Here is a 20,357-nt window from a genome sequence, read left to right as displayed (position 1 = left end):
TAGTGTGATCTTAGACCAAGACAAGGTCTGTCAAGTCAAACTTCAAAGCACGTTTGGAGCTTTTTACAGACACATCGTGCAGTCCCTCCACGGTCCAGAAGGGAAACAGAGTCATTCTCTCATTCAGACACGTTTGAAAGCTCAGGGCAATCTCAGGCTTGTCACAACCAATGTTGGACTTAATTCATCATCTTATTATCTACGGGGAGAGAGAGTGCGGCCTGAAACCATCCAAGAGAGAGCAATGCACAGAGTTAAGGCACACACACACACAAATGCACGAAAAAACAACAACACACAAGGCAGTGAGAGAGCAGGTAGATTTCAACCACCTCCACAAGGTTTTGAATTTCACTCAAACAATTAGCTACGCTTTAGTGAGGTGTGATTAAGTGCCTGCCTGTCTCTTTTCACTATACTTTCACCTCTACTGTATCTGCAGAAACATTCCCACTGAGGACACTATCATAGTCTGATATATATGCTGACGCTATTAATAGTTAGCATTTGAAAAGGTCTGAGTTTCGAGTCGACATGAGGGCTAAACAGTGAGAAGGCGTGGCGGTCCATTATTCAAACTCTGAGATCCTGCTCAAACTGCTGCCTCCACTAATGGATCGCCTCAACACAGGTGCTGCAACCTATTGGAATTCCCCTTTCGTTTACTGTGGGGTCAATAGCGGCAGAGGGACTGCTTCACTATTGATCTATGTGGTTCTATTTCTGGAAGGAGCACAAGTGCAGCGCCAGGCCGAGCACCTTCGGAGCTCTGACAAAGACAAGCCTATCAACAAGTTTAACCCTGATCTTTGGGGTTTTCCATGCAACATATTGACAGCATGTCGGTCAATACGGTGTTTTTATTAACACACACATGCTACTCACCAGATTCTGCTGACATAGCCAGTAAAACTGCTGAAACTTTTGAGACATCAGTAGCTGAGCACTTCCCACTGCACTCCGGATTTTTCCTAGGACTGGTGGACACACACACACACACACACACACACACACACGCACACATAGAGAGAGAGAGAGAGCGAGAGATAGAGAGCGACAGAGAGAGAGAGAGAGAGAGAGAGAGAGACAGAGAAAAAGAGAGATTCTGGTTTTATGCATGACAGCTTGGCGAAGGCTAACATGTTGAGCAATGTCTTTAAGACGTTCACATGGATCCAATCTGCTCACAAAACACCGATCACAATTCTGTGTTTTCAAAATCAGCATGTCGGCTAATACTTTTAATGTTCACTTTGGCTACTGTTATACATACTGCAAAAAATAAATGATAGAGCATTATGTCATTACAGAGATATAAAGAAATTATAGAGCATATGTCATTACAGAGAAATATAGAAATGATATCATGAAAGCATTGACCTGAGACAACAAAAGCAGCTCCCGTTTTGACAAGTATGTAGTTCCCTTCAGGACACTCACTCTCCTCTGTCAGGTCATGCTCCTCTGCTTCTCTCTCCATCTCTTTGCACCATCCCTCCAGCCGCTTGGTTTCATTGTGAAGGAGCTGCATGAACCAGCTGCCGTCCCTGCGGAGTGGGGACACTCGGCCCGTTTCGGTGCCCTCCAGACTGGGCTCAACCAGCCAGGTTTCAGGCTGTGGGCTGGTTGGCCCACTGGAGGGCCGGTAGTCCTCCCTGTAACTGAACAGGCCTTGTGTGCGCACCGTACGGATGGCCCCATACTGCGTGGGCGTGCTGGGCTCAGAGTGGCGACCGAAGCCGCCACCAAACTGCAGGCCCTTGTCCTCCATGGAGGGGAAGCCCTCCAACTCCATGTCTGCCTGCACTGCAGTGGTCACACTGTTGGAGCGCTTGAACCTCCCATGCCTAAAATGCACAAGTTACAAGGACAACGCTTAACAAATGCAACTTTAAATGCACTATACTTTGACTATGGACACTGTGTTTCTTCTGTCTGAGCAACATACCGTTTGTGATCCTCCACCTGGATCCCTATAGAGTGGAATTGAGGAAGGCCTTTACTTTCAGTCTCAGAGTCTGTCACAGTTTCCACCTGGTGAATATAGAAAACAGAACACCGCCAAGTCGTCATCATTAACAACTGAAATGAACAGTCACGCCCAAGAAGATGCACATCAAATGTTGTTGATATATTGACTAGATTTCTTATTTATTACAGAAGATTTGAGTTTCCATCATGAGAGTTAATTGTAACTGTTTTTGTCGCCTAAAAATGTCTTATTCTGCGTTCGATTGTACTTAGCTCCACCCTCTACTGTCACATCTGGTTGCAAAAAGCCAGGATGGCAACGGCCAAAATGCCGAACTTGAGGCTTCAAAGCTGCAGTTCACAAACCAATGGATGGCGTCATGGTGACTACGTCAACTTCGTATGACGTAGTGACATAGTCTATGATATAGGCCTGTAATGATGCTGTTACAGGTGTCTTTTAAGTGCCTCACAAGAACACGAGAGGTTCACAGTCAGGAATGAATTGCCACTGCTCACCAGTCCTTTGTTCAACCTAAAGCCAGTGCAAAAAGCCGGTGTTTGAGTCCCAAACAAGACCACTCTGTAATTATACACAATGATACATAGTCTGGAGGATGCAATTCAGTGCTTTCCAAGGTTCTGACAATCCAGCTACAGCTTAATTGATTGCCTAAACCTGGTGTTACTGATACCAGCTGCTGTGTGGGCAGTTGCATAGATGTCAAGTTCAACCTTATCCTGAATTTTGGTACAAAGGAAACTTAAAACAGAATCATCAACTGGCTGGCTTCCAGCTGGTCAGTGTCCTCTCTAAACAGCTACATTTGCAAAAGGAGCGTCAATTCTTTTCGACACCATGCTCAGCATTGTCCGCAAGAGACGTCTGTGGGCGACATGCAGGTACACCATGGTCCACACAGACAGCCATCCAAAGTCAGAGCTAAAGGCTGAGGACATTTGAGGATGCAGGAGCTATACCTAAGTTGGTTGGACAGTTAGCGCACAAGGCAGAATCCCGATCTTATGGTGGAACTACTTGTTCAGGTTCTGGCTCTGATATGATCCGGCCAAAGCTACCAGCAATCTCAAGAAGAACAGGTTAAGCAGCCAGATCACAAACTAGAACAACAAGAGTAAGAGAGATCCTCGTGTGGCTCTTCATCACTGCTGCTTTTGAATAAGCCATGTCCATGTAATACAGCCTGACACTTGTAAAGGTCAACAAGCCTCCAAAACCTTGTAAAGTACTTCACACAGATTGGTACATTCGGTGAATTTGTAATACCCCCCCCCCCCCAAAAAAAATGACAGGATTAACTAATTTGCACGTGTAGTTATACTGCTAGTTCAGCATTGTGAAGTCTGCCTGGGGATGCGGACACAGAATAAGTCTTCAATAAAGAACCCTAATCCTCTTGTCAGATAATAATCCAATGGTGCAATGCAATTGAAACAACTACCTAGAGTACATAACAATGTGCCTGTTGAGTTCTAATAACATTGGCGTTGGGTTGATTTAAGTTACTGAGAACTCTGAGAGATGGTTTTACTGTGACTGGATTTTACAGGGCACCTCTCATACATATTAATATATCCTTTCAGCCAGGACTAGATAGAAGGAGACAGATGAGATTGTTGTAGTTAGCATGGAGGCTGGGTTGTGAGTGTGGTGAATGCAAAGAGAGCAGCAAATTGAGTGGCATTGTTACCTGTATCCCAATAGAGGAACGTGGGGTTTTGAGGTACTCCTCGGCCTTGGACACCAGCACTGCTTTGTCACACGTCTGGACGGAGGTGTGGCTGCCCAAAGATGCATGCCTCTTGCCTGCTGCCGACTCCATGGCCATGGTGACAGCCTTGGTGCTGTCCAGGCTGTCCACGGAGCTGTAGATGGGACGACCAAGGCTATCCGTGGTCCACAGACCGCCCCGTGGATGCCTGCCCTCCTGGTAGGCATCTTGGGTGGACTCTGTACTGCTCTGGGCTGTCACAGAGATAAGAGGCTTGGTGGTGGTGCGCGGGGGCACAGGAGGTGGAGTCTTCTTGTAACTGGAAGGATATGATACCGCTGGATAGCACAAGCAGGATGAGAGGGACGAGGACAAGGCAAGACAAGGGTAGAGGATAAAATAAAACATGAGAATGAAAAATGTGGCCAGAAGCTGACAAGGGCCAAGTGCTGCAGTTCACCTGGATCACACAGTGTGTGTGATAGAAGAGCGTCATAGCATGATGTGAGATTAGGCATTAAGCACTTAAAGCAAGGGAAATGTAAGTATAAGGTGAAAAGCAACAGCAGCTTTGTAGTATGACTGTGTTTATTGGGGAGGAGCAATGAAGGATTATGTGGAAGATTTGCTCTTTTAAGTGCAAATGAAAATCTGATGGTAATCCATCCAGATGGACCTCACAGCAGAGTTGGAAAAGAACCAACTTCACTGGCTAGATGTCTTTTTTTTCGAAGCTATCATAAGGACTGAATTAACATGTAGTTGCTCAGCATCCACATTTTGAAAATCCTGGTAAATGAAGATGTCTCTTTTAAGAGATAGCAATACATGTAAAGTAAGTTTGCTCCATTAATCTAAAGAAAATAGCATTCGTTCGTTCAAGTCTGAGCACAATCGATGATATCCACAATACCCATTTGTGAGTTAATTTCAAATGTTAACCTTAAATCTGCATGAAGTATGCAAACATTCTTAACAAGTATAAACTGTGTCAAGAGTCAAGACTATTATAATGGCCCTTATGAGCATTCAGCCTCTCACCCCTACAGTGCTTCTGATCAATTAATTAAATCATTCTCTTGTCAAGTCTCCTATACTTTTCCTCATTTATTACATATATACATTTCTAGAGCAAAATACAATATTCTTCAGACTAAACATTGCATTACTAAATACAATAAGATTGTTGTGCTTTACCTATTCAAACACATGCTGTATACTGGCGTAAACAGGTGCAGGCAGAGCCCCACACACATACACACATACACACGCACACGAATCACTTTGGATTACAGGTAATTAAGTGCAATAAGAAATAAGAAACCACAGGGAACTCTGTTAAGCTAAATCCAGTCACAGACTTGACTTCCTTCCAACCTGAAGGGGCTGCAGTTCTGCAAGACACAGTGGGTGGATACCAAAATGAAAAGAGCACAGTGACTCAGGCAGCACTCAACTCCACACGTTCTATTTTTACACATTCTACCAATTTGACTTACTTTCAAAACTGAAAATGTTACAGATTGCTTGTTGGTACCAGATACAGAGTCAGTGACATGAACCTCTCCATGTTCCTATACCTCCACTATCTATGTGTCTTGGGTACATTGCATTCATTGGCCAAGGCAACATATTAAAGTCAGGTCACTCAGGTGATTTTTGTCACAATTATCATGTGTATAGAAGAACCATCAGGATGTTAAAATAATAGTTTATTTCCATGTCCACGGCTTTTCTAAAACTTTCTGACTTTTCAATAATTTTTTACAAAATTAGCATCAGAGATATCTGATTAAAAACTGTAGTAGTAAATTAAATTATATGAACATTACAATAAACTCATAATCTTTTTAAAGACATGTAAAACATATACCTAACTTTTTTATTCTATGGAACCTCACCTTGTTTTAAAGAAATCCATCCTGGTCAAAATGTATAATATATAAAGTACAGTATATTTACTCTAATATCTTTTATCAAGTATGGCTGAGTTGTAGGCAGTGAAAGTGATGAATGGGGTTTCTTGACTACTTTGGAGAGATGCAACACAATGTTTGATCTAATGGTGGCACTACATGAAAGGCCATAGGGTCTCCAACATTAGACTTCGTAGTGGAGATGTGCTGTGAGAGCGGTAACAAACAAACGGTGAGTTAATGATGATACTCTAAATTAGCCTCATCATCAGACTGGAAGTTGAGTCAGCAGTAGTTGCTCTGCAGTTCATTCATAAATGTTATGCTTGCCTAAATGGATTGACATTTGCAAAAACATTTGTTTCATTAGACACCTACATTTATGGGCATAATTACTGAATAATGCTAATGTTGTTTCGTGAAGATACTTAATGTGCTGATTCCTCATAGGCTGTCAAACCACCACATGATAAGATTTCGCTTATCACTGCTCTTCTCAAACTGACCAAAAGAAAAAGAAATCACAATGTCTTGCAATAATGTTGACTGGACACCAGATGTCCTCCTATAGACTGTGCATAGTCACTGCTAGAAGAGCTGAATTATACACTGCCAAAGTGTCAAAAGTACATTTATTGAAGTTGATTTGAGCAGTGGTCTCTCTGTACATTTACTCAACTAGCATACTTAAGTTAATCTCCAATAAGAAAAGATGGAAAGGGCAACAAAGTACATTCGTATGGCTAGTGTACAGCGGTTTCCCTTTCAAATGCTACGGCTTTAATTTAAAGTTTGGCTGATATACCCTGTCCTTTGTGTAGTCAGTCAGAACTCGCTGTGTTTGAATTTGATTGTTTGGTTTAGCACTGCTGCACTCGGCAGTCTAGTAAACAGAACCACACACTGGACGTGCAGCCAGACTAAGTGCACCTGAATGTCATGCTATAATATTGTGTTGCTGCTCTGCTTAAAAGCTGGTATACCCAAAACAGGCATTTTGACATATAATCTGCAGGGACATGCTTCTGCATCAAAACACAAATGAACCCACCTACCTACAGTTTATCCTCATGTAATCTCCTCCCTGTACTCACTTTATATCCAACCTAGTTACTTTCTGTTGCCATTTCTAAATTCATCAACTCTCACAGTGAATCAATAGCGTGCCTGACACTGGCTTATCATATCAGAACATTTGCGGAGCAACAGGCAACTGCCTCCAGCAGCGTGGAGTTGGTGTGGGCTCCCAGCGGGGGACCGCGGAGGAGCGAGGTGAAGCTCTGCTCCTGGCCGGAGGAGGAGACGCTGCTGCCGGGCGCTGAGATCTCCTCCTCCTGCCGGAGCTTCCAAATGAATAGATCGAAGGTGACAGTGAAGCCAGAACTGGGTCAGTATGCGGTTGCTGCCGGAGGTGTCACTGGAGTCTGAGCTTAAAGACTTTTTGGTGAACCTGCAGGATTTCATCTGGTTTTGTGCGGAATCCGACCCGGTGGCGCGTTGACAACCATTTAAGAATAACTGTGTCGAAATAACCAATGTTCTCGCTAACGGCTTTCTTTACTTATTTAGGTTATATAAAGGCATCAGTATTAAATTGAGAATGTTTCATAACCAGTTAAAAGTTCCTCGCAGTGACTTTAACCTTGGTTTTTGGACTAGCATATTTTCTAAGTCAGGCGGCAGCAGCACGTGGCGCTGAAGAAACTGCGGTCAAGCGGGATAGTTTCCAGCAGCCTTCAAAGAATATATAGGAAGTCACAGGAATATACAGTATCCTGTTAGATCCAATTTGTAGGCTACTTGTACTTTTCTAGACTACATTCGGAAAATGTGTAATTATATATATTTGGAAATGTATCAGCATTGCATTCTGTCCTTTATTCTCCTACCCTGTAAAGCACAAATGCCGCTCGTTTTGATAATACCTATAAATAAATATAATACATTTTTCTTATTATTATTATCATTGTTATCAACCACACAAGATATGTTTGTTAACAGATTAAACGTTCATTGCACAACATCAGCAATAAATATTACAATTACACAGAAAAGAAGGTTTTTCTATCGCTTCTGTTTGTTGTCAAAACTAAGAGCCAATCAGCTGTTTGGCCAGGTGACAACCGGGGGTTTCATCATGCCCTGGTTCTTGCAGTCGGTCGGGAGCAACCGCTGCGCCTGCATTTAAACACCGTTATCGTTGCCCACGCGTGCATGATGTTAGAGAAGTTGGGATCAACTCGGACAGAACTTTAACCGGTTTCCGATGCGCGCGGGCTTGGCTCATCTCGAACGAGCCGTGTTTTAAACCGGAAGATATTACATTTGATTTACCCTCCTTCTTTACTTCATCGGAAGCAAAAGTAGTGGGACCCCCGTCACTACACCCATGGATGTATGACTGCAACTGAAATGTAGTTTGCTGCTAGTATGGAGGAAGAGAGAGGCGATGGAGACGTGCTGGTACCTGGAGGTGGCTGAGCGCGGTCCACACTGCAGGAAGTAGGGAGACGAAACTGAATCCCTGCAAGGAGCAAGCAACACCAGTTAGAGAGGAAACACGCAGGTACCAGTGCACACCTACAGTGAATATCTCTATACCTACCATAACTAACTCCAAGAGGTCTAACGCTCATTGAAACATATTTACAGAAAGCTTTCTTTAGGCTTATCCAGTAGTAACAGTACGTCAGTAACAGGCAGGGGGAGAGAGAAACACAGATATGCTCACTTTACAGTGTTAGAAATGGGTCACATCAATGTGTTTTTCCTAAACGTTGAATGTGCATTTGGCCTATAATGAAGTCATATGAGCGAGTTACTTTTACAGTAACAAACTCTTAGTCACTGATTCACCACATATAGAACAAAATGAGAAATGCTGATTTCTGGGCAACAGCCGTTATCATGCATTTGCTGTGTTTCTGTCTCAAAATGCAGATAAAACTTGCAACTTGGGCAATGCTCATGGGCATCAATTCTAGTGGAGGTGAAAACTAAACGTATTGGCAGGGGAATATGTATGCATTTGTCTAGACTTTGTACTTCTTCCCTTTTGCTTTTGCAAATATACAATGTTGTCCAAAAATGTCTTTCGGCATTATATAACCAACGATAGAATCACAATTAAATTAAGGAAGTGGCAAAAGATGATCCAAAATGGACCAAATTGGGAAAGAAAATGGAAATCAGCTTTATTGTCTTTAACAAAAATAAATGCTCAAGCCTTTCGAAGAATTGATATATACCAAGGTTGTTACGAATGCCCATCTGCATTGCCCTCATGTATCATTATCTTAAGATCAATCCTTACAAATCAGGCACTAGATAACATGCATCATCTCAATCTGAAAACAGACAGCTACACATTATCTTATTATACATAGAAGACATAGCAGACATTATCGAAACATAAATATGAAACTCAACTCAAATTTGAAAATTTAGGATTTAACAAAAACAATTTAAATTGTTCCATTTAATGGTTTTAACTGGCAAGATAATTCATATCTTCCAATCTTTGGATATTATATTAAGAAATATACAAAATTCAAGTATTAAACTTGGTTTATTATCAGTACAGTGTGTCTCCTGAGAGGTGCGCAGAACATTGCAATTTTTGGAGTATAAGGCCAAGCAAATGTCATGTACAGACAAAGACTTAGAATCGGAGACACACAGACAGTCGTTATAATTAACCACTTAATTAGCCACTCCACAACTGTGGGAAAATGACACAAACATGAACTTGAATAGGACAATTTCAGTCTCTGGCAAGTGGCCTTTTTGTAGATCTAACATAAATAAGGCTTAGATAGAAGGCAAACAAAGACAATCAGACAAAATGTGCTGAGAGACCCAGACATAGAACATGTTTTTAAATGTAAAAGCAAGACAGTCTATCCGTCTATTTTTTTCTTTTTAACTCTTGACTGCCACTGGTGATGCAAAAAAGTAATATATTGAAAAGTGTTGCATGCTGTACTACAGCATATGGAGTTCCACTTTTCACATTCACATTTTTTTAAATATTATACCAAATAGGTGTGACCACACCACTTATATTTACAGTTTACTTACTTTGTATTTGGCTGCATGAACGTAAGCCATACTTTACATGAAAGGCAAGTACCTTGCTGCACTTTAAATACATGTAATCATGATCGGAGCTAATTCCTGGAAATGGAATTATAATCACTGATCATGCTCACACTTTACCATGTGAACATGAGAAGTGCAGGTGAGATTCAAGTTTGATAATGTAGGTGCTATGAAAACTATGGTACTTACATTGACTTTATGTAAAGTGTGACCTAATGTCATTTCATAAATGTTTTGATGCAGAAAATAAGAAACAGACCTTCCCTCTCGTGCTTTTTCAACAAGGCCCCTCAAACCTTTTTCTCCTTTGTGGCCAAGACATAAATTTCAGAAAAAAGCGTTGCAAAAGTTCTGACTGCGTCTCCTCCCCGTCCGACTCCCTCCATTTGTGCCAGAGGTTGTTCTTGCCATAGTTGTGGACTCAGACTGGCAGAGAGGCAGGTGAGATGCTGTTCTTACTCGGGGCAGGATGGGGTGTGGCTTAATGGCGTGCAATGTCTGACGAGCTGCATACATGAGCATGGGGGCTGAAGATGTAACAAAGTGAATGTCTCTCAGGATTTAATGTAACACTATTTTGTTTCACTTCAGACTGTATTAATGATGACTGAGTGACTATCTATCTTCACTCCATTTTAGCAAGTGTCTTTTATCTTCCTTTTATCTATATTCTAGTACTTATATTGCAAAATCATTGTAGTCTAAAGCCTAAGAATCATGGCCTACAGCTTTATCTCGTCACATTAGAGCAATGATCAGGGAGTGCGTGCTGTGTAAGGACAAACAAGTTGAAAGCTCTGCTTCTATTTTACATAATTGCATGTGTTGCTCGTAGCCTACTCTAACTTCTTTTTTCTTCATGAAGCCAATGTAGCTTGTTTATCGTTAGGCATCACAGCATCCTTAATGTAAAAATAACTTTAAAAAAACATGCATTCAGTGATTGCTGTAGATCTTACATTGTATCAGTAAAATGTCTATTCAGCGATACACTCCAGGATTACCTTACATCTTGCTTGTGTATTTCTTTTGAAAAAATGTTCCTGCTCACCTTAATGGCATTTCTTTGGTTTGCATAAAAAATGCATATCACCACAGGCAAAATAAGTTGCTGTGTTTAGCTAAAAGAAGATTGACTTTGGGGAATTTATTATTTTATTTGATCAATGACCCAACCATTCTGAAGATATTTCCTCAGGCCTAGTATTGAGCTTGAGTATGGGACTGATGGTTAGCAAAGTTGGATGACTGGATGGATCTAAAAATGGGGGGATGGATGGATGGATGGATGGTTTGACATAGGACAACTGGCAGGACGTGAGGGTGTGTATAGGTCAGTGATTCCAGCTGATTCTGCTGGATTTACCAAATTTAGAAAGTAGGTTTGTGTAGCCCCTTTTTCAAGAGTCGCACAACAAAACAAGCATGTTGCTCATAGCCACATACATATATACATACAGTGGTGATGCCCCCATGGATGCAAGGTGGATTTACCGTTTATGTATGAAATATCACAACAAACCAATACAAATCAATGGCCTGAAAGTATTATTTCAACAAACTTTCAAAGAAATCCACCAAAACAGGTAACCTTCTCTGAAAAAAAGGGAAAAGTAACTTAAACAAAAAGCCCATAGTAGCTGTAAAGTTCATTGTACCCTATGATCATAAGTGTTGGACTAAACCAAGAACATATTGACCATATTGCTATAGTTTGAGCATTACCAAGAGTTAAAATGATATGTATGTCTAGAATGGTGGACTAGAAGAAAAGCTAAAGAGTTAATAAACATGGATTCACCCTCTTCAAGAACTGAATCTTCTGGGTAACTTTTATTGTAAGCTGCCTGTTAGGTTAAAATATGTTGTGTGTGCAAGGATAACATTTTGGTCTCAGAGTGGCACTAGAATAACACTCCAAAACATAAACATTTCATCCATTGTGCATGTGCTCAGAAAGTGTGTACACATCATAGTACACATGGGAACTTTGGCCTGGTGGTGGCACTATAGGAGAGGTCATGGGTTCACCCAGAACTTTAAGATTCATCCTTTGGGGATCTGAATCTCAACAAATCTTTAATATCTTCTTTATTATGTTGCTTTGAACTGACATGTGGGACAGCTGACAGACTATGGGATATCACCATTCATTGATTCTGCTGCTAGTTGGGCCGTTAGAGTGGGTTTGCTTCATTACAGCAATTGCAGCTGAATATCAACTTTGCTAATAAATATTAACATTTTATTATGAACAGATCTTTATAAATAGAATTTTGGCGCACACAATGTGCATAGTTTGTGATAGAATTGCATGTTTTAGACCATTCATAGAATCAATAACTTCCACATATGATACTCTACCTACAAGTATAGTCCTGTACGTAGGATTGTGTGTAGACTGCATAAAAATGGTCCATGTTTGAATTACTTTAGTATGCCAGAATCTGCAACCATCTTATACATTCTAGTGTAAATCCATCACCCACCACCTTTAAAATTAAGCTTGAGTATTGGTAGTAGTAGTATATGCTGAATATAAAATGCCATCACTGTCAAAATCACAAGTACTGAAAGCCACTAACATGAATACAGAAGCAAAAAAAGTATTTTTATACATCAACAACTGTACAATTTGAGTATGAAAACCTGATTGATATCATCTAAAAGCGGCATTGATTTGTGCTGGTTTGTAGAACAAAGCTGTTATGTTGGTCATAACCGGCCTTGCTGCATGCCAGGATATTTAAAATAAAGACACACTACTGTGTGCTGATTTTATTCCCCTCTGTTCGCTTAAAGAAAATGTATACAATGGTTAAAGCAAGAGGGTGAATCACTTCTGATACCAATGGATTTGAACAGAACAGTAATATAAATCATAATAAATAAAAACAAACCAACTAAATATTCTCCATGGATTTTTTAAAATGCTTCATGCACGTCTCAGTTAAAGTACATACCAGTTGTGCAGAAGAGATTTTAAACGGAACAGTTATTCTTGTGTCTCACTGTTCAAACGCAGTCGACATTGTACAATAAATGCCAGTGTGGTAACACAAGGCCAACATGTGGGACAGTAGTCAACAGATGTTCTGGTTTTCTTGAAAATTCCACTGAATTCAATGTGGAAACAGATGAAAACATTTAAATAAATTATACATACTTAGTGAGTATGACAGCATTTTCAAGTAATGATAGATCTTATTTTTGTGAAAAATGTTAATGAGTCAGACAAAATGTATGAAAAAGTGTATTAACAACATATATATAAAAAAAGAGAATAAAGCGGTTCCCTACCAGACCTACCGTACTCTCTACGCCCCCCAGCTAAGCTACGGACGCCTAAAATGGGGGAAAAAAAAAAAGAAAAATGAAACAAACAAACAAAAAGGTGATAGCTTAGTAGAAAAGCAATGCATATTAAGAGGGTCAAAGTAAAAGACACTGTGCCTGGCCCATGCGGTGTATTTGCGGTGTGTTAAAGTGTGTCGTCCTCCCTACGGACACAAAAGATATTATTGATGCGATACGTCATTCTCATCTTTTGATGCCATTGTAAAGCTATGACCCCCATTTTGCCATTTAAATTGCCATAAACATCATAAACATTTTAATCCATTGTTTTATCTCAATGTACGAAAAATACATAAGGCCAATAAAAGAAAATTCACAAGAAACGCCACATTAAGCAAACAAAAAAAAAAAAGAAGAGCAAAAGCATCACATACTGGTTTCATTCTTTTAAACAAAATAACCATAAGCTAACAAATGTCGGCTAAGCTACGGTTTTCAAAAGGTGCCTCGTCATTTTGACAAAGTCTGATTCACTGAACAATTCAGTCTGAGATCCCTGAAACTTGCAACATGATTGATGCGAAACATAGTAGCATGTTTCCTCCAAGAAACCTTGAATAAATGCAGGAAGAGAACATAGGGGTAGAAAAGGATTTATATTCAAGCAGTGTTACAGGTTCAGGTGAGATCAGATTCCATCCAAAAAACCTTTGTCCTAATAGCTGGACGTCAGAGTCGGCACAGTTGTTGCATCAGATCTCTGGATGACAACAAAATGTAAACAAAAACTCATGGGGTAATTGACTACATACTGTCACATATAAGGGAGACAATTCAGATTTCTTCTGACAAAATAATGATATATTTCATTACAGAAAATATGGTTGCATGGTTAAAAAATAATTGTAAATACCCTTTGTCTATTTCCTCTTCAGTCTTTGTTAAATGTACATCTTTTAGGTATATCTTTTTAAAATAATACTTTAATATCTGTATTTTGCTACATTTCAACTTGTTTTAAGGGAAGGGTAAATTTCTTTGGGCTGAATGATGAAATGGTAATAACACACTGGATTAATCTTTTTTTTAAAGCATGGGTGAGTTCCCTGGGATCAATCAATCGCCAGTTTGCTGTTCAATTAGATATAAATTTAGAAACATTTTAAGCATTTGTACAGCATTTCCAATTATTTTATCATAGGCTTTGTTTTCTAATGTTGCTGTACAGTTGTCAGTAAATTAATTGACAATAAAACACTTATGATTGTTTTTCTTTTGTATATGATGAAAGCACACGGATGCTACCACTATGCAGGAATCTCACCAACAAACTCTTTGATGCTAGTTTACATATAAGCTAAAATGGGAAAAATTTAAATGAAACAACTGTCTGCCAGGAAACACTAAAACAACCTTAAGTGTGGCCCCCCTAGCTCATGCAGAAATAATACAATTAAATAAATATTCTTTGAAAGAAAATAAAAGAGAGCCACCAATATTTTCTGAAAACATCATTCCATTCCCGGCATTGATGACTCGAATGAAGTCTTAACATAAATAAATACCTAATATCAATAACTGCAAATATTTAGATGATGTAAAATTACAACAAAGAACAAAGACTTGCATAGAATGAATGGATGTAAATTGGTGACATCATGGTTTACCAGTCTTCAGCACCTTTTAAATAAGTTTGCATTCCCCAAACAATGGGAAAAGATGTAAGTAAGGAATGCCACTGCAATCCTCAAAAAGCAAAAAAAAAATGAATACAAGACTTTCCTAAAAAAAAATCATATATACTTTATATATATATATATATACTTTATATATATATATTCTATTAAAATGGTGATCTGCTAAATGTTCTCACAGTTATATGCCTTTCCCTAAAATCATTTATGATTTATGCTAACCGAACCTTTGGCCGGTCAATGATGAAAAACTCAAAATTGAGTTTGTTTGGGTTTATAACAACAATAAATAGATTATAATCTTTTTTAAAATTCTTATTCTGTATTGCAAATGATGGCGAATGGCAATAATACATTGGAACTTATTCCTTACCTATTATTCGTTGTACCAAAACCTCAAGTTCCCCGTTTCGAGCCAAACATGCCTGAACATAGTGTTCCTCTGTAACACATGTATTAGATTATCAAGGCAAATGAATCATTTATGTAAGCATTTAAGCTCAGGTTTAATGAGTTTCTGCAACGTGTGTGTGGGGCGGCGCTACTGCAATAATGACATTAATAAATAAATGTCTGCCTCTCTTTCTTCCGTGGCTTCCACTTTAATTTCGATCTTACCTCGAGTACAACCTTTCGCATGAATATCATCTTTTTCAAAATACCACTTTTTCTGCAAGTATTGTCTTTTGGCCGTGCAAAGGGGGAAGAAGATCCACTCTCTTCATAAAGTGAGAGATGATGCCTCTCCTTTGTTAAAGGTCCTTTTGAAGGGTTCACATTTCAGTCAGGGGTCTGATACATACAGGCTTCCCATGATCCTGTGCTGCAGTGATCGTCCAGAGATAAGTGCTGTCGAGCTTGGAGATGTTTGTTGTTGGCCTCAGTATTACAGTAACTTTGGTACGCCATGTTGGTGCAATGGGACAGTGGACTAGATGAGTGGTTGAGGGGAATGCCAGTGGCTCATGAGCAACTATTATACTATGAATAACAGACAAAATGAGCAGTTGGCCAAATACAGCAGATGATTGAGGGCTCCCTGTCATTATGGTTTGACAGGAACCCAGAAAAAGCCGTCACTAGTGAGGCGGTGTTAGTACATTCAGTGGTACTATACTGCACCTCTGGCAACATGTCGGAGAGGTAGAGGCCCTCAGTGGCTCTGATTGTCTACTTATAGGGACCAATGTTTCTCTGTTATCTTTCAGCAGTGATGAACCACCCCAGCATGAAAAATTGCACCGTTACTAGAGAAACGTGGCATTTAAAAAAGGTGAATATGGTAGAATTTAGTTCAAATCTCTTCACATCATTTTCCAAAACACTAATTTTCCTTTTCATCTAGACTAAAAATGAACTTAAGACACTTAACCAAACATTTAAGAACCTCCAGTCCCCACTGCAAGAAAAACAATAGTCGAAACACTGGTATGAACTACCAACTTCCATTTTTAAGGTGCACAAATGATGAATATGATGAAATAAATGAAGACAGACCTTGAAGACTAGAGAAAGTGCTGTGTTTGGTTTAGAACCACAATTACTATTTGAACCCCTCTCAACACTGGCAGAAATGGGTGTTAATAACTGCAACAGTACAAGTATTGAATATAAGTTTCTCTATTTACAAAATGGTACATTTATATACATATACACATGTTTGAAAATGAATGCAGTTTGTGCAAGAATGAACTGAAGCCAATACATTCACAATTCTCGATCACTGAGAATCTCCCTTACTGTTTCCTCTCCACGCGCTGTTAGACGTAGTCTAGTCGGTCACAATTGATTCATCGTAAACAATTTTAGCAAGGGACTAAGTCCACAAAGCCTTGAGACAGTGTCATCCATCAGTATTCCAGGATTAGGCTTTCACAAATGTTAGAATAAGTTGCTGTCAGCACTATCTATTTTTTTAATTTATTATCAAATTATTACAGTTACTTCTTTATTCTGTGTGGTTCTCCATTGAGAAAACCTTTGCAAATTGGACATTTTCAAAAATGTTTTACTGGACCTGGCTACACAACGGACGAAGGAAGGCAATGGAAAAGGAATGCTTTGATTAGAATAACTAAAAAGTAAATTATATATCAATATATTCATAAATAATGTATTCATCTTTAATGTATTCATTAGAAAACTAGGGTTTATAAAGTTATTCACAGTATTTTTTCAGTATACTCAGGTGCTTAAGAGAATGTTTCTACAGGAAGAGAAACTGGAATGAACATGAGCTATTTATTTGAGGAAACGGACCCACTTATGCATCACCTCACAATGGCTGATTATTGAGTTTTATCATTAAGTGACCCTCAGATTGCCGATCATATTTACTTGAATTGACTTTTCCTCTGAAGGTTGGGTATTTAAGACAGCGGAGGGAAGATGATGCTGCACTTGTTGGCACTTGAGGATCTGAGCATAAGCCACATTCTCTCTCACATTCTTATGTCACCTCATTCTGGTGTAAAACAAAGTCATTCTCTTTTTATCCATGGCTAACCAAGACACTTGTTCAAAGATTGCTTGAACAACATTGTGACCTGTTCAAGAGATGACAGACTCTGTGTCTGCATAGAGTAAAGGGACATCTAACAACAGCTCTGCTCTGCCTTTCTTGGTAAATGTCAGGTTTTTACCCTGGCTTCCTCATCTCACTTTACAGGATGCGTAGAATGGGAATGATTAGAATGACATAGACAGATATGACATGGGCCCACTGGTGTACTTCCTGCTCCACAGTTCTAGACTGGCGCTCCTGTGACCACCTGTGTGGCCACCTGTGTCTGGCTGCTTCTGGGCCGTTTGCTTTTTGTTGATCTCCCATGGGAAATCCTCTATTGGATGTGGGCTGGCAGGGCTGCCTGACCCCTCTGGCGTGCTCTCGGGGGTTCCCTCTATGATCTCAATTCGGGGGGGGTCCATCAAATCCATAATGCTGAAGGGTGCTGGCTCTGGTTGGCACATCACTGACTTGTCCTCTCTATTCTGTCGAATGGACCAACTTGAGCCTGCTTGAATTCCTATGGACACTCTGTCGTCCGTTTGCGTGGTTCTGTCGCTGCAAGGCTCCCGGCAGAAAGTCCACATGTTGTAGCACTGAGTAAAGTTGAAGAAGTTACTGTTGAAAGTCTTCAATTCCCCGCAGACATCTCTACGCAGCTCCGCCAGTTCATAGCGCATTGCTGAGATTTCGTCCTTCCACTGCATGTTGAAGGCAGCAACCATGTTAGCAGACTCTTTAAAGGCCTGAAGGGCCTGAGGGACCAGCGGCTCAGAGGCTATGGGTGAGTCAGAGGGGACCCTGTATGAAGGCGGGGATGCCGGTGGGACGGAGATGGCTGTTACGGTGGAGCTAGTACTGTGGTGGCTGCGAGCAGCAGCAGTCTCTCTCTCCAGCCTCTCCAGCTCCACATAGGCAGAGGAGCTAGCACCGTCATCATCCTCTATCATGTCGTCATTTAGTAAAGAGATCCCATCCACAACATCATATCCCTCTGGAAGACAAATTTGAATATGCAGAAAGAAGGACATTCAAAGTGAAAGGAACAGCTGGAGTGAGATTTGATTTGGATTCTGAACTAGAAAATAAACACATATCTATGGAAAACATACAGTATGCGAGTGGCAAGTAAATCCGAAGACATACAAGATCAGACCCAATGTTTGGTTTTAAGATTTAAGCGATTAAATCGGGGATGAACACTCACTATTGACTGGTGTGCTGTTCAAATATGACTATGTCTGCACCAGAGTAGTACAAAAGCGAGAGGTAACTGAGTAGTGTCATAAAATCACAAAAATTACAAATGCAAAGAAACTCTCTGTCCATTTGTGATCAATATCTAAGTGTATTGTTTGTGTTTTGGGAAGTTTCTTATTATCAGTAAAATATTTGGATGAACATTCTGTGGTGTAGCATTTTACGGAAAATCCAAAATGGGTCAGCTCCAAGTAATAGAGCTACTTCCTACCAGAGCCAGTACAGAATATACAGCACCTTTTTTTTTAAAATAGGTTATTGAGTGCCTTAACTTAAAGACAATAATTATTGTCATTAAACTCACATACTGTAGGCTTTTCCCAATGTTTTTACACTGCCTTCTCAGTCATCTCAAGGCTTCTTTCCATCTTTTCACTGCACAGCACAGCAAAGAGTGGAATTAAACATGAAATACATCAATCATTATCAAATCATGAATCCATTTTCTGAGAACCCTTTTCTCAAAACATATCTAAAGTAATTATTTTGTGCCATTTTGTGCAAAAGAAAAGATGTAAAGGGAGTAAAAGAATCACAACCCACTGGGTCAAGAAGCAGATATGAACCCTATTGAACATATCAGGTCCAAGGTGGCTGATTAGACCATGTGGAGTAAGTAACCCCGGGAGGGGAGGGGTCTCTCCCCCCTTCGGGGCTGAACCAGGGAGAGGCTGCAATCCCACAGTCAAAGACAGCTGACAGACTCAATGCCAAGGGTTAGACTGCCACATGTGGCCTTTTTTTAAAAGAAGTCAAATTTCCATGGAAAGAAAAAAATAACGTTCACACATTTACAGCAGACGCATGCTGCTCCCACAAATGATTGGAGACAGTGGCAATGCGATAACATTCAGTGCTATTTTAAGGTTGCCATATGAAAACATTCTGAAAAGTTTGGGAAGTACATCTCGCATACATTTACACTTACAATGTGGTCTAAGCACACTTAAAATAGAGACATGGTGAACAACTCACAAAAGCCAGCATCACATTCATCACTGTAATCAATATTCAGAGGTGTCAAGGTTTAAAGAAGAAACTTTAAAAGTCTGAGGTTTTGTGAGTTGTTTGGAACCGTGTTTGCTACTTAGGATAACATAATGAGATATTTCTACCAACTATATATATATATAAATAGATAGATAAACTCTATGTATCTATTGTTTTTATTGAGAAGGCAGTGCAAAAACACACATATACATAGATATATGTATGCGTGTCAACATTAAAATACCTGCAACAATCATCACTGATGCCTCCAGTTGTTCATTCCACCTGGTTATCCTTCAAGAGATGGATGGTCAAATGGAGAGGGGTTTGCTGCTCGTCTGCCCTATGGAGCAGGATGGGATCCCTTCCCCACTCAAGGGCCCACTAGCCTCACACGGGGTTTGGTTCATAAGCCGCTTACAATTCAATTATAAACTGGAACTGAATACTAACATAAAAAACATGATTCCAGGAATCAATGTTTATCTTAGCCAAGGATAAGTTACTTAAATAGTTATTTAATTAACAGTGCAAAGAGTACACCAAAGGAGAAATATAATTTAGAGTATGGCTTGACTGGGAGGTGACGGTGCTGTATACAATTAATCACCATCCAGGGAACCCTTCCTCTGGGTTGCTATAACCTTATCTGACATATAATAATTGATGCATCATGCCAATCTTCAAAATACAACTTCAAAACATATCGTACAGTCAACTGCTTGTTTTAGTCCACGTAGAGCTGACAGGTTTGGAGCAGAGAGTTAAATGAATAGAGTTCAGCAAATAAGACAGTGGGATTGGAGAACACTCCTTTATCCTCAGTACTTCGTCACATCGAAGAAATCGTAGATGGAAACCCAATTGAATATGAAAGGATTCCAAAAAA

General features: G+C 39.9%; 1 protein-coding gene across 15 annotated transcripts in view; it reads right to left on the bottom strand.

Annotated features, from left to right (window-relative positions):
- Window positions 1-20,357, bottom strand: part of dlgap2b (discs, large (Drosophila) homolog-associated protein 2b) — an 87,665-nt gene that overhangs the window by 10,629 nt on the left and 56,679 nt on the right. For 8 of the 15 annotated variants that reach the window (XM_031861504.1, XM_031861501.1, XM_031861495.1 and 5 more), the window contains 6 exons: window positions 13,022-13,066; window positions 8,088-8,144; window positions 3,684-4,042; window positions 1,949-2,034; window positions 1,381-1,847; window positions 886-977 (listed from right to left, as the gene is read on the bottom strand). In XM_031861504.1, coding sequence (XP_031717364.1) covers window positions 886-977; window positions 1,381-1,847; window positions 1,949-2,034; window positions 3,684-4,042; window positions 8,088-8,144; window positions 13,022-13,066 — 1,106 coding nt within the window. Of the gene's footprint in view, window positions 1-885; window positions 978-1,380; window positions 1,848-1,948; window positions 2,035-3,683; window positions 4,043-8,087; window positions 8,145-10,462; window positions 18,213-20,357 lie in introns of those variants that run through there. The other 7 variants (XM_031861502.1, XM_031861497.1, XM_031861498.1 and 4 more) reach the window with 6 other exon arrangements.

Source organism: Anarrhichthys ocellatus, unplaced genomic scaffold (genome assembly GCF_004355925.1).
Source record: "Anarrhichthys ocellatus isolate YVR2014 unplaced genomic scaffold, GSC_Weel_1.0 scaffold25, whole genome shotgun sequence".
Taxonomy (NCBI): Eukaryota; Metazoa; Chordata; class Actinopteri; order Perciformes; family Anarhichadidae; genus Anarrhichthys; species Anarrhichthys ocellatus.
The sequence above is the reverse complement of the archived record's forward strand: the minus strand, read 5'-3'. Positions and strand labels throughout refer to the sequence as shown.